At 36.7% G+C, this 13,048-nt stretch overlaps 1 protein-coding gene across 1 annotated transcript in view; it reads left to right on the top strand.

Moving 5' to 3' along the window:
• The window catches only part of BCAS3 (BCAS3 microtubule associated cell migration factor), a 620,462-nt gene that overhangs the window by 162,825 nt on the left and 444,589 nt on the right, over positions 1-13,048 (top strand). Inside the window, exon 11 of the mRNA XM_045490037.1 lies at positions 7,355-7,431. Coding sequence (XP_045345993.1) covers positions 7,355-7,431 — 77 coding nt within the window. The remainder of the gene's footprint in view (positions 1-7,354; positions 7,432-13,048) is intronic.

Genomic DNA, 13,048 nt, shown 5'->3' on the forward strand with positions numbered 1-13,048 from the left:
AGCGTCTGACTTTGGCTCAGATCATGATCTCACAGCTTGTGGGTTCAGGCCCCGTGTCAGGCTCTGTGCTGTCTCCCTCTCTCTCTCTTTCTCTGCCCCTCCCCCACTCATGCTCTGTCTCTCTCACTCTCAAAAATAAATAAATGTTAAAAAACAAAGAGGGTCATTAATCAGTTATAAGAAAGTCAAATTAATCTCTTAAAGTGGTGTTTAATATTTTATGTGCTTATATGTCTTTTTGAGAGGGTGTTGAGAGTTTTTTTCTGGACTTCATAGAATATGTGGTCTTTTGTGACTGGTGTTTTTTTTTTTTTTATTGAACATAGATAATCATAGTTCATGTTGTAGGATGTCAGTTCTTTTAAAAGGTTTTTTTTTTTTATATTTAGTTTTTTAGAGCAGGTTCTTAAAAATTTTTTATTTATTTATTTTTTTGAGAAAGAGCATGTGTGCAAGCTAAACAGAGGGAGAGGGGGATAGAATCTCAAGCAGACTCCACACTAGGGAGAGCCCAGTGCAGAGTTCGTTCTTAACAAACTATGAGATCATGACCTGAGCCAAAATCAAGGGTTGGATGCTTACCCAACTGAGCCACCCAGGTGTCCCAAGAGCAGTTTTAAGTCTACAGCAAGACTGAACAGAAGATACAAAGATTTCACTGTCCCTATACATGCATAGTGTCCCCCATTTTCAATGTTACTTATCAGAGTGGTACATTTGCTACATTGACACATCATTATCAACTGGAGTTTGTAGTTTACCTTAGGGTTCAGTCTTGGTTTTGTACATTCTGTGGGTTTGGATAAATGTATAATGACATATATCCATCATTGTAATATCATGCAGAGTATTTTCGCTGCCCTAAAAATCCTCTGCTCTGCCTGTTCATCCCTGCCCTCCCCGCCCCAGCAACCACAGATCTTTTTGTTATCTCCATGGTTTTGCATTTCCTAGAATGTCATATAGTTGGAATTGCATAGTACATAACCTTCTCAGATTGACTTTTTCTGTTTGGTAATACAATTCAAGTTTCTGCCATGTTCTGCCTGACTTCAAGATTTACTATCAAGCTACAGTAATCAAGACAGTGTGACAGTGGCAAAGGAATATACAAATAGATGAGTGGAACAGAATAGAGAGCCCAGAAATAGATCTTTGACAAAGGAGCAAGGGTAGTACAATGGAGCAAAGATAGTTTCTTCAACAAATGGTGCTAGAACAACTGTACATTCACGTGTGAAAAACTGAAGCTAGACACAGTCCATACAGCCTTTGTAAAACTTAACTCAAAATGGATTACAGACCTAAATGTAACACACAAAAGTATAAAATTTGTAGAAGATAACATAGAGAAAACCTAGATGACCTTGAGTATGGTGATGACTTTTTAGATATAACACCGAAGGCACAATTCATGAAAGAAATAGTTGATAAGATGGAATTAATTAAAATGAAATACTTACGCTCTGCAAAAGACAGCATCAAAAGAATGAGAAGGCAAGCCACAGACTAAGAGAAGGTTTTTGTAAAAGACACATCTAATAAAGGACTGTTATTCAAAATATACAAAGAATGCTTAAAACTCAAGAAGAAGCAACTGAATTAAAAAATGTGTCAAAAACCTCAACAGACACCTCACCAAAGAAGATACACAGATAGCAAATAATCATATGAAAAGATGCTCCACATCACATGTTTCTAGAGGAAGTAAAATTAAAACGAGATACCATCACACACCTATTAGACTGACTAAAATCTAGAACACTGACAATGAACACCAAGTGCTGACAAAGATGTGGAGTAACGGAAACGCTCATACATTGCTGGTGGGAATGTAAAGTGATGCAGCCACTTTGGAGGATGAGTTGGCAGTTTCTTACAAAACTACACATATTCTTACCATACAATCTAGCAATCACACTCCTTGGTATTTACCCAAAGGAGTTTGAAACTGACATCCGCTTATAAAACTTGCACAGTTGTTTATGGCAGCTTGATTCACACTGCCAAGCAAGATGGTCTCAGTGGGTGGATGGAAAAATAAGCTGTGGGATTTCCAGACAACGGAATGTTATTCTTCATTTCTTTTTATTGCTGAATAATATTTAATTGTGTGGATAATACCATATTTATGTATTCATCAGGTGTTGGACATTTAGTTTGTTCCCATTTTGGGGCTATTATGAATAATATTTTCATGAATGAAAGGTTTTTGTGGGGACATACACAGTTGACCCTTGAACAACATGGGGGCTAGGGGTGCCAAATGCACACACAGTTGAAAATCCACGTATAACTTTTGACTCTCCCAAAACTTGGCCTACTGTTAATCAGAAGCTTTATCAATAACATAAGCAGTCAATTCATACATATTTTGTATGTTATATGTATTATATACTATATTCTTACAAAGTAAATAAAATGTTAGTATGAAAATCATCAGGAAGAGAAAATACATCTACAGTAGTGTTCTGTAAAAAATCTGCGTAGAAGTAGACCTGTGTAGTTTAAACTCATGTTGTTTAAGGGTCAACTGTATTTTCAGTTATCTTGGATATAAGTATTTGTGTGGACATGTGTTTTCATTTCTCGAGTATGCAATGACGAGTTGAATTGGTGAGTCATATGGTAATTCTATCCTTAACTGCTTGAAGAGCTGCCAGGCAGAGTGACTGCACCAGGTTACATTCCCACCTTCAGTGTATGAAAGTTCCAATTTCTTCATATTCTTACCAGTGATTGTTACTACCTTTCTTTGATTATAGCCATATTATTAATATCTCATGAAATGCTATCAGATTGTACTTTAGATTTGTGTTTCCCTGATGGCTAATGATGTTGAGCATCTTTTCATGTGTTCATTCACCAACATATATCTTCTTTGTCAAAATTTATGAGTTATTTGTGTTTTCTTTATCAAGTTGTTACAGTTCTGTTTATATTCTGGATACAAGTCAGTTAGACATATGTTTTGTAAAACTTCCATTCTGAGTTTGTTTTCTTTCTTAGTGATGTCTTTTGAAGCACAAATGTTTTAGTTTTAATGAAGTCCAATTTTTCTATTTTTTTCTTTAAATTTTTTTTTAAATGTTTATTTTTGAGAGAGAGGGAGTGCACAAGCAGGGAAGAGGCTGAGAGAGAGGGAGACACAGAATCTGAAGCAGGCTCCAGGCCCTGAGCTGTCAGCACAGAGCCCAGTGCGGGACTCGATCTCATGAACTGTAAGATCATGACCTAAGTTGAAGTCGGATGCTTAACCAACTGAGCCACCCAGGCGCCCTACTTATTTTTTTCTTTTATCACGCATACTTTTGGTGTCATATCTAAGAAAGCATTGCTTAATCTAAGGTTATGAAGATTTACCACTATGTTTTGTTTCAAGAATTTAATAGTTTTAACTTTTTTGGTAGTTTTATGGTTTTATTAACACAAATATGACATGTACAGAAGCTGTTTGTCTATTCATTTTCTTTGCTGTGCAGCCTGGCCTTGGGATTGGTGGCTCTAATGGCCAGCTGGGCTACTCTTTCCATAGTGGCTTTGTGGTTCTTGGAGGAGACACTGTGAGCAGTCTCTGCACAGTAAGATTTGTTACACATCAGCAGCACTTTATGACATTGTGGACTAGGAACTTCCAGAAGCTACTGGACAGCATGTGCTTTGTTTTGTTATTGCTCCTGTAACCAGTGTTGGGCATCGAAATCTGGCTCTTGAATCATCTGCACACCCTGTTGTCAGTGCCTCTGGGTTTACACCGGTTGCACTTAATTTCGACATATCAGTCTAATGGGTGCCGTATGAACTTCTTGGTCCTCTTTTTTATGCTCGTGGACTTCACCAGAGGTCTGAGAGCAGCTAGGAGATGGCTGCCACCCTGCAGGCAGTGCCAAGGAAGACAGCAGTACTTTTAACTTTTTCATTTAAGTCTTTGATTCATGTCGAGTTAATTTTTGTATGCAGTATGTGTGAGGTCAGGTTTCAGTTTCATTCTTTGGCATGTGGATATGGAGGTGGCCTGTCATCATTTGTTGACAAGACTATTCTTTCCCCATTGACTTGTCTTGCTACCCTTGTTGAGAGTTAATTGACCATAAATGTAGACATCTGTTTTTTTCAAAAAGGTCTGAAATCTTTTGAGTTGTCTTTATCAAGAAAAATAAGGCAGAGTGTTACAGAGAGTAGTTAAATCCTTTGTTTTTCAAAATGGGATCAGGTCACCTCCCCATTAGGGATCAACCTTATGGGAGGATGCCATCTAAAATTGTATCAGTCTCCTGTGCCTTTAAAAATATTTCTTTAGTAATGGAGGAATCTTCATTTAATGTGTTATTCTTGGATTTTACCTTTATTTCGATTTGGAAATCTCCGTATTTTTAATATACAGTTCTCTTATTTTATTCACAAACATTGTAAAACATGTTGGAATTAGTCCTAGTATTATAGAGATTGGGTTCCCGCCCCCCGTGTTTTCAAAGTTTAGCTGGAGGCAGTGGTTAATTTTTAAAGGAGTCATGCTTATAAAGTTGGGATAGTGCTGAGTGGCTGATGGTCTGGTGATTCCAGCTGTAAAGTGTTTTTTGGAGAACAGAAAAACAATTTGCTTTCATTCTAGTACATAATAATTCTTGAGGTCCACTGAGTTTGTAAAAACATTGACTCAAAAAGTGAAATGAAGAATTGTTAACTACATTTTTCCTTTAGTATCTTCTAGTATTTGGAAAGGAGAATATACTTATTAAGATCTATTGAGATGAAATTGTTACCTGAATTGAGTGATAGTTAGATTACATTGACTTTAAAGTTCAGGGCATTAGCTACATATAATGTAATGCTGAAGTTCACAAGTATTTATTTCTGTTTTTCATTTGGTTCTTTTTTTCATGACATTTTAAAAGGGGGAAGTTGTCAAAAAATATTTAAAAGGGGGAAATTTTCTTATAGGACATTTTCCAGCTCTGAAAATATCTATGGAATATGTGTTTGAATTAGTTTACTCAATGGGATTATAATAATTAAATCTATGTAGAGACTGCACAACATATGTTAGATTGTATTGTCTTTGTACTATTTTAGTGGGCCTTGGTCCTTTGTATGTGTCCATAATATGTGGACACATTCAGTGGATATATTACCTAGAGGTCAGTTTTCCCAAAATCCAAAACATCCCAAACACAACCCTTTAAAGCTTGAAAGAAACAAAAAGTTGTGTTTTTTTGTTTTTTTTTTTTAAGATGAGCAAAAATTAGAAACCTCATATTTGATTTGTATTTCATTTGACATATGGATCTTCTCTTAGGGCCATTATCTGCTTTATAAAATCTTTATCTTCTTTAAAAAGGAAAACTCAGGGTACCTGGGTGGCTAAGTCAGTTAAGTGTTTGGCTCTTGATTTCGGCCCAGGTCATGATCTCACGGTTTGTGAGTTCGAGCCCTGCATGGGGCTTCACACTGACAAGTGAGGACCTGCTTGGAATTTTCTCTCTCCCTCTCTCTCCTCCTCCTCTACTGGAGCTCTCTTTCTCTCTCAAAATAAATAAATAAACTTGAACAAATAAATAAAAAGGGAAACTCAAAATAGATGGCATTTGAAGGAACTCAAATGAAAACTGCTATGTCATGGAAGCAGCAGCAATGTGTGCTTCTTTAGTGCTTGCGAACACAGTGGCAGTAGCATTTCAGAATGGGGACTGTTGCTATTCAGGCGGCTTTCTGAGTCAGAAAGCATGTAATACATGTTTACAAAAGATCTATGTTTTTGGAAGATTCCTATTAAAAAAGTGGCTTTAAAATGAAAGATCTGGCTTTTAGGTGAGCACACTATTTGAGTATTTGAAAAGCTTTCTTAATTTGTTCAGATGTATTTTTCAAGCTGCATTCAGGTGTTATTCTAGGCAGTGGAGATTCAGCAGTGAATGCAACAGACACAAATTCTTGACCTTACATACCCCCTAATCAAGTGGGAGGAAGATAGAAAATAAATTTAAAAATAATAAATATATCACGGAACATATGAATTATTTTTATTATTGAAAGTAAGTCTTAAAGTAGTTTATTGTTCTTTTTCTCATTAATAAGTATGCTTTTGGATAAAAAATTATCATACATTGATAACTCTATTTCTCTTAGGGTCAGTAACACAGACCAGGACTTCCTGCAGGGTAACACATTGTCAGGTGTGCAGTTTACAATTCAGGTCATGTTAATTTTTTGCTATTATGGTCATGATTCAGGTATTTTGGCTATTATTTTGCTACAAGAAGAAAAGGGTTTTGTTATAAAATCTTGTTTGTCTCAAGATTGTATAAATTTAGATTCCAAATTGGGACCTAAACTGTGAAATAGAATACCTCAGTTGGATCCTCTGGTGTACATTTTGGAGGAGAACATTTGTAAAAATATTAACCAGATACTTGTGGAATGATAAACTTGAAGTTCTTTAGTTTAGGCTTTTTGTGTTGTCTGATTTTGCAGTTGCCTTTGAGTAGATCCTTTAAAGCTGTTTTGTGACTCAGTGGAATATTATTTTGTGTAGTTGATGATGAGGGCATTCAACTCAAAGACCTAACTGGCATGGCTAGGAGGGGAGAGGAGAGCCTCTAGGATGACAGATGTCACTTACTTGACTGAGTTGTGGTGTGTCTTGGTTAGTAGTTCAGGAAGATGGCATTGGAGTTTCCATGCATTGATGGTGTCCACTATCCCGACTGTATGATTTATTCTTCCTGAGAGGAGGAGCCACAAAGCAATCCTTCCTACTAGTTTGCTATTGGCTGGACTGAAAGCAAGAAGAATGAAGTAGAGTGCTTAATGTAAATACACAAGATTATGCAAATTAGTTTTCCATCATCTTTCCATTGAGGCAATCTTGGTGAATTACATTGCCTCCCTGGTGCCTTACTTAAGTACTTGCTCTGTTTTTTTCTTCTCACCAGTGTATCATCATTTTCTTTTTAGGTGTTTGTTATCTTTTGCCTTTAAATTCATGAACCAATTGTATCCTTTTTCTTTCTTCTCTAAACATTGTTGCTTGACCTAAAAGCATTGTTTCCTTTTAGCTACTCTTTCTTGTTCTAGGAGTAACTGTAAAAAATGCCCAATTTTTGCTAAAAGTTATTACCAGTTGTTCCCAGATTTGTTTCTTATTGGAATGGTGCCAAAACCAAAAGGAAACTGTAGAGGGGGAAAAAGAAAGAACTTCACTTAGCTATTAAAATAATGACCAGTTTTATGGGAATTTTATGTGAGACGAGAAAATAAAACCATTTGGTTGTTTTGTTTTTATGGCATCAAAATATGATGCGCCGACAAAAACTTATTAAGAAATATCTCAATATTGCCATTTCCAATTTTTCAGGCTGCTATCCTTGCCCAGGGCCCAACATGAATCCTATTGCTCTTGGGAGCCGTTGGCTTGCTTATGCAGAAAACAAGGTAAGGTGTGGCTCATGTTTGGATTGTTTGTAATGGAGCAAGTGTTGAAGAATTTTCCAAAGTTGATTGCCAACCAATAATGAATATTTAACTTACTAGTTTTTCTTTGGTTAGATTTTGGTTTTAATTGGGCAACCAGTAATTATCCTATCTCCCTTATTGCTTAGGATCAGTATTTGGGCTCAACTTTAATTTTCTAGGCTTGGTTTTTGTTTTTTGTTTTTAATTTTTTATGTTTATGTGTTTATTTAATTTTATTTTTTTAATTTTATTTTTAATTTTTTAAAAAATTTACATCCAAATTAGTTAGCATATAGTGAAACAATGATTTCAGGAGTGGATTCCTTAATGTCCCTTACCCATTTAGCCCATTCCCCCTCCCACAACCCCTCCAGCAGCCCTCAGTTTGTTCTTCGTATTTAAGAGTCTCTTCTGTTTTATCCCCCTCCCTGTTTTTATATTATTTTTGTTTCCCTTCCCTTATGTTCATCTGTTTTGTCTCTTAAAGTCCTCATATGAGTGAAGTCATAGGATTTTTGTCTTTCTCTTGACTAATTTCGCTTAGCATAATACCCTCCAGTTCCATCCACGTAGTTGCAAATGGCAAGATTTCATTCGTTTTGATTGCTGAGTAATACTCCATTATATGTATGTATGTATGTATGTGTGTGTGTGTGTGTGTGTGTGTGTATGTATATGTATATACATATTTATGTATACACACATATATGTATATACATATATATATATGTATATACATATATATATATATATATATATATATATATATATATATATATATCTCACATCTTCTTTATCCATTCATCCATCGATGGACATTGGGCTCTTTCCATGCTTTGGCTATTGTTGATAGTGCTGCTGTAAACATGGGGGTGCATGTGCCCTTTCAAAACAGCACACCTGTACCTGTGGATCAATGCAATAGCTGGGTTGTAGGGTAGTTCTATTTTTAGTTTTTGGAAGAACCTGCACACTGTTTTCCAGAGTGGCTGCACCAGCTTGCATTCCCACCAACAATGCAAAAGATATCCTCTTTCTCCGCATCCTCGCCAACATCTGTTGTTGCCTGAGTTGTTAATGTTTGCCATTCTGACAGCTGTGAGGTGGTATCTCATTGTGGTTTTGATTTGTATTTCCCTGATGATGAATGATGTTGAGCATTTTTTCATGAGTCGGTTGCCCATCTGGATGTCTTCCTTGGAGTAGTGTCTATTCATGTCTTTTGCCCATTTCTTCCCTGGATTATTTGCCTTTTGGGTGTTGAGTTTGATAAGTGCTTTATAAATTTTGGATACTAACCCTTTATCTGATATGTAATTTGCAAATATCTTCTCCCATTCTGTCAGTTGCCTTTTAGTTTTGCTATGTGTTTATTTTGAGAGAGAGTGAGAGAGAGAGAGAGGGAGGGAGGGAGAGAGAGAGAGAGAGAGAATGAATTCCAAGCAGGCTCCATGCTGCCAGCACAGAGCCTAACGCTGGGCTTGAACTCACCAGCTCAGGACCTGAGTCGAAACCAAGAGTTGGATGCTTAACTGAGCCACCCAGGCACTCCTAGGCTTGGTTTGTTTGTTTGTTTGTTTACTTTTAATGTTTATTTTGAGAGAGAGAGAAAGACAGAGCATGAGCAGGGGAGGGGCAGAGAGAGAGGGAGATACAGAATCTGAAGCAGGCTCCAGGCTCTGAGCTGTCAGCACAGAGGCCAATGTGGGGCTCGAACTTACGAACTGTGAGATCATGACCTGAGCGAAGTTGGGCGCTCAACCGACTGAGCCACCCAGGTGCCCCTAGACTTGGTTTTTTATAGAGCACTTTACTCCATCGATCTTAGGCACAGCATTGATACTACTTTAATAGCTTCTGTGGAGCTAGAAATCAGGGAGCAGGAATGACTTAAAAAAAAATTTTTTTTTAAATGTATTAATTTTGAAAGACAGAGCACGAGTGGAGGAGGGACAGAGAGAGAGGGAGACATAGAATTCGCTCCAGGTTCCGAGTGGTCAGCACAGAGCCCGATGTGGGGCTCAAACTTGTGAACCGTGAGCTCATGACCTGAGCCAAAGTCGGCTGCTTAACTGACTGAATCATCCAGGCGCCCCAGGAATGACTTTGTTTTTATTGGTAGATTGGGAACTGAGGCATAGAATAATTTAATTGATGTTATGTGTCTACAACTAAATCTAAACAAGGGTTAAACTATTTGTCTTAATAATTAAATCATAGGTGATCACATTTTGTTGAATCTTTTAGTTGTTTTTATGTTTTATTTATGTCCAATTCAAAACCAAAGACAAATTGAATTTTCAGAAAGAAAATGTGAAATCTTTTTTATACCATTTAGTGCCCTTCATGTGAATATAGGATGAAATCTAAAAAATATTACAGACTTCAAAGAAGATTATCATTTTTTTGTTTCATTTTAGTTTGCTTGTATAGTTATATATTGAGATAATAGCAGAATAATAGGAAATAATATTTATTGAAGAGTTCTTAACACAAATCTGGATATGGTAAGTACAATAATTATTTGGAGAAACTACATAGCATGTAAATCTCTGGAATTCACAAAATCAAGAAACTACTGAAGAAAGTTATTTTTGTAGATGAATTCCTTGATACTTTTTCCAAAATTCTGTTTGCTACAGATAGATACTTTGTATCTTACTGAATGCCATGTTTATGCTCCATTCTGTTATTTCTCTTCATTTTCTAGTATATCTCATAAAAATAGCTCTTTACAAATTACTCTTTTCAAACAAGACAAGAGGCATACAATTCAGTGTGGTAACATAATGGTGTCTTCAAATGTTTAAATATATAATACGTTTCTTTGAGTGCTGGAGACATCCAACAAGAAGATGTATAAATTGTCTTTTGGTTCTTGTAGATGTATTTTCACATGTGGGAAAGTACCCATTTAGAATTGTAGGTGATATGCAAGTAGTTACATATCGTTTTCTAGCAGAGGAAACTCCCTTCACAGGTACATACTGGGTGTGTGCCAGTTATCTTGCTTGTCTTGCCTTTGTAGAGATATGTGTTGATAATATCTAGCATTACATACAGAGATCAGAAAGTGTAGTGGCATTTATGGGGAGTTTGCTAATCAGATAGCTCTACCATCCTTTGGAAGAAATATTTTCAGATACATGTATTTCCAATAGCATTTATGTAAATGCTAGTATTTATTAACAGTTTCTGATTGTTTTAGGACCAGTGTCTGATTGCTTTGGTTTTGGGGCTGAGTGTGGAATTGCAAACTTAATTGAATTTTGGAGTAACAATCTTTTTTTTTTTTTTTAACGTTTATTTATTTTTTTTTGGGACAGAGAGAGACAGAGCATGAACGGGGGAGGGGCAGAGAGAGAGGGAAACACAGAATCGGAAGCAGGCTCCAGGCTCTGAGCCATCAGCCCAGAGCCCGACGCGGGGCTCGAACTCATGGATCGTGAGATCGTGACCTGAGCTGAAGTCGGACGCTCAACCAACTGAGCCACCAAGGCGCCCCAGCAATCTTTTTTAATGAAAATGCTTTTTGACTAAAATTTTAAGCAAGACGCCATATATACTGATTGGGTTTGCTTTTCAGTGGTTCTCTTTATTTTATTTTATTTTTTATTTTTTAAACTTTACATCCAAATTAGTTAGCATATAGTGCAACAATGATTTCAGGAGTAGATTCCTTAGTGCCCCTTACCCATTTGGCCCATCCCCCTCCCACAACCCTTCCAGTAACCCTCTGTTTGTTCTCCATATTTAAGAGTCTTTTATATTTTGTCCCCTCCATGTTTTTATTTTTGTTTCCCTTCCCTTATGTTCATCTGTTTTGTCTCTTAAAGTCCTCATATGAGTGAAGTCATAGGATTTTTGTCTTTCTCTTGACTGACTAATTTCACTTAGCATAATACCCTCCAGTTCCATCCACATAGTTGCAAATGGCAAGATTTCATTCTTTTTGATTGCCAAGTAATACTCCACTATATATATATATATATATATATATATATATACACACACACACACACACACACACACACACACACACACACACACACATACCACATCTTCTTTACCCATTCATCCACATCCATCAGTGGACATTTGGGCTCTTTCCATACTTTGGCTATTGTTGATAGTGCTGCTATAAACATGGGGGTACATGTGCCCTTTCGAAACAGCACACCTGTACCTGTGGATCAATGCGTAGTAGTGCAATTGCTGGGTCGTAGGGTAGTTCTATTTTTAGTTTTTGAGGAACTTCCGTACTGTTTTCCAGAGTGGCTGCACCAGCTTGCATTCCCATCAATGGTTCTCTTTAAATATCCTTTTAACTAGGAAAGCTTATAGAAAAGTTGTAAGAATAAATATAGTACAAATAGCACAAAGCACACCCATATATCTTTTACTCAGATTGACCTTTTAATTATTTCAGAGTAAGTTGCATATATCACATTACTCCTAAATACTTAGTCAATTTAATTTTTTTTTTTTTTTTTTTTTTTTGAGAGAGAGAGTGAGAGAGAGAGCACAAGTGGGGGAAGGGCAGAGGGAGAGGGTTCATCTAGCATTTGCCCTGTCTCAGGCCTGGAATCTGCTACGTCTTATTTTCCTGGTTCCTTTTAATGGGCCAGAATTTTAGATACTTAGCTTTGTCCAGTAGATGTGCTCATTGTTACTGGGGTGTTTTTACTTCTAGACACTTTCAGTGGACAAAGTTTAGAAACACACATACTTCTATGCATACATAATGGGCAAATATACAAATACATATATGTATTTGTACACCTATACACACACACACACACACACACGTATTTTGGAAATGAAGGTTAGACATCGGTATTTTCCACAGGATTCTTTCCTTTCATCCTCCATTTATTTCTTATTTATATGTTCCTTGTTTTGCATGGGAGACCCTGATATCACACATTTATTTCATTTGTTGAATCCTACAATGGCAAAAGTAATTGCAGAATTGTTTGCTCACACAACTACAAATATCAAGCCAAATACAAAGAGTTCAGGATTTCTTGTAGTTCTCTCCAGTCCCATTGCTGCCCAAACTGAAGATATACAGTCACATACTGTGTTCAAATATTACTTTGATTAGATTATCCTTATCTCTCCCTTTCTGCCTTCCTTCATTGTTGTTACAGTTTTCATTTGATATCTAATTACATACACTTATTTTTATTTTTATGTTTTATTTACTTGCTTATATATTTCATTGTTATACGTATTTATATTTCCCTTTCTTTCCAAAAGATTAAATAATATACTGCGGGGCGCCTGGGTAGCGCAGTCGGTTAAGCGTCCGACTTCAGCCAGGTCACGATTTCGCGGTCCGTGAGGTCGAGCCCCGCGTCAGGCTCTGGGCTGATGGCTCAGAGCCTGGAGCCTGTTTCCGATTCTGTGTCTCCCTCTCTCTCTGCCCCTCCCCCGTTCATGCTCTGTCTCTCTCTGTCCCAAAAATAAATAAACGTTGAAAAAAAAAATTAAAAAAAAAATATACTTGCTCTTTCGTATGTTGCCTTTTAACTTACATTTTTTGAAAATCAGTCCATTTTATAGAGGTTTGCACTACAGAAATTTCTGATTC

Source organism: Leopardus geoffroyi, chromosome E1, assembly GCF_018350155.1.
Source record: "Leopardus geoffroyi isolate Oge1 chromosome E1, O.geoffroyi_Oge1_pat1.0, whole genome shotgun sequence".
Lineage (NCBI taxonomy): Eukaryota > Metazoa > Chordata > Mammalia > Carnivora > Felidae > Leopardus > Leopardus geoffroyi.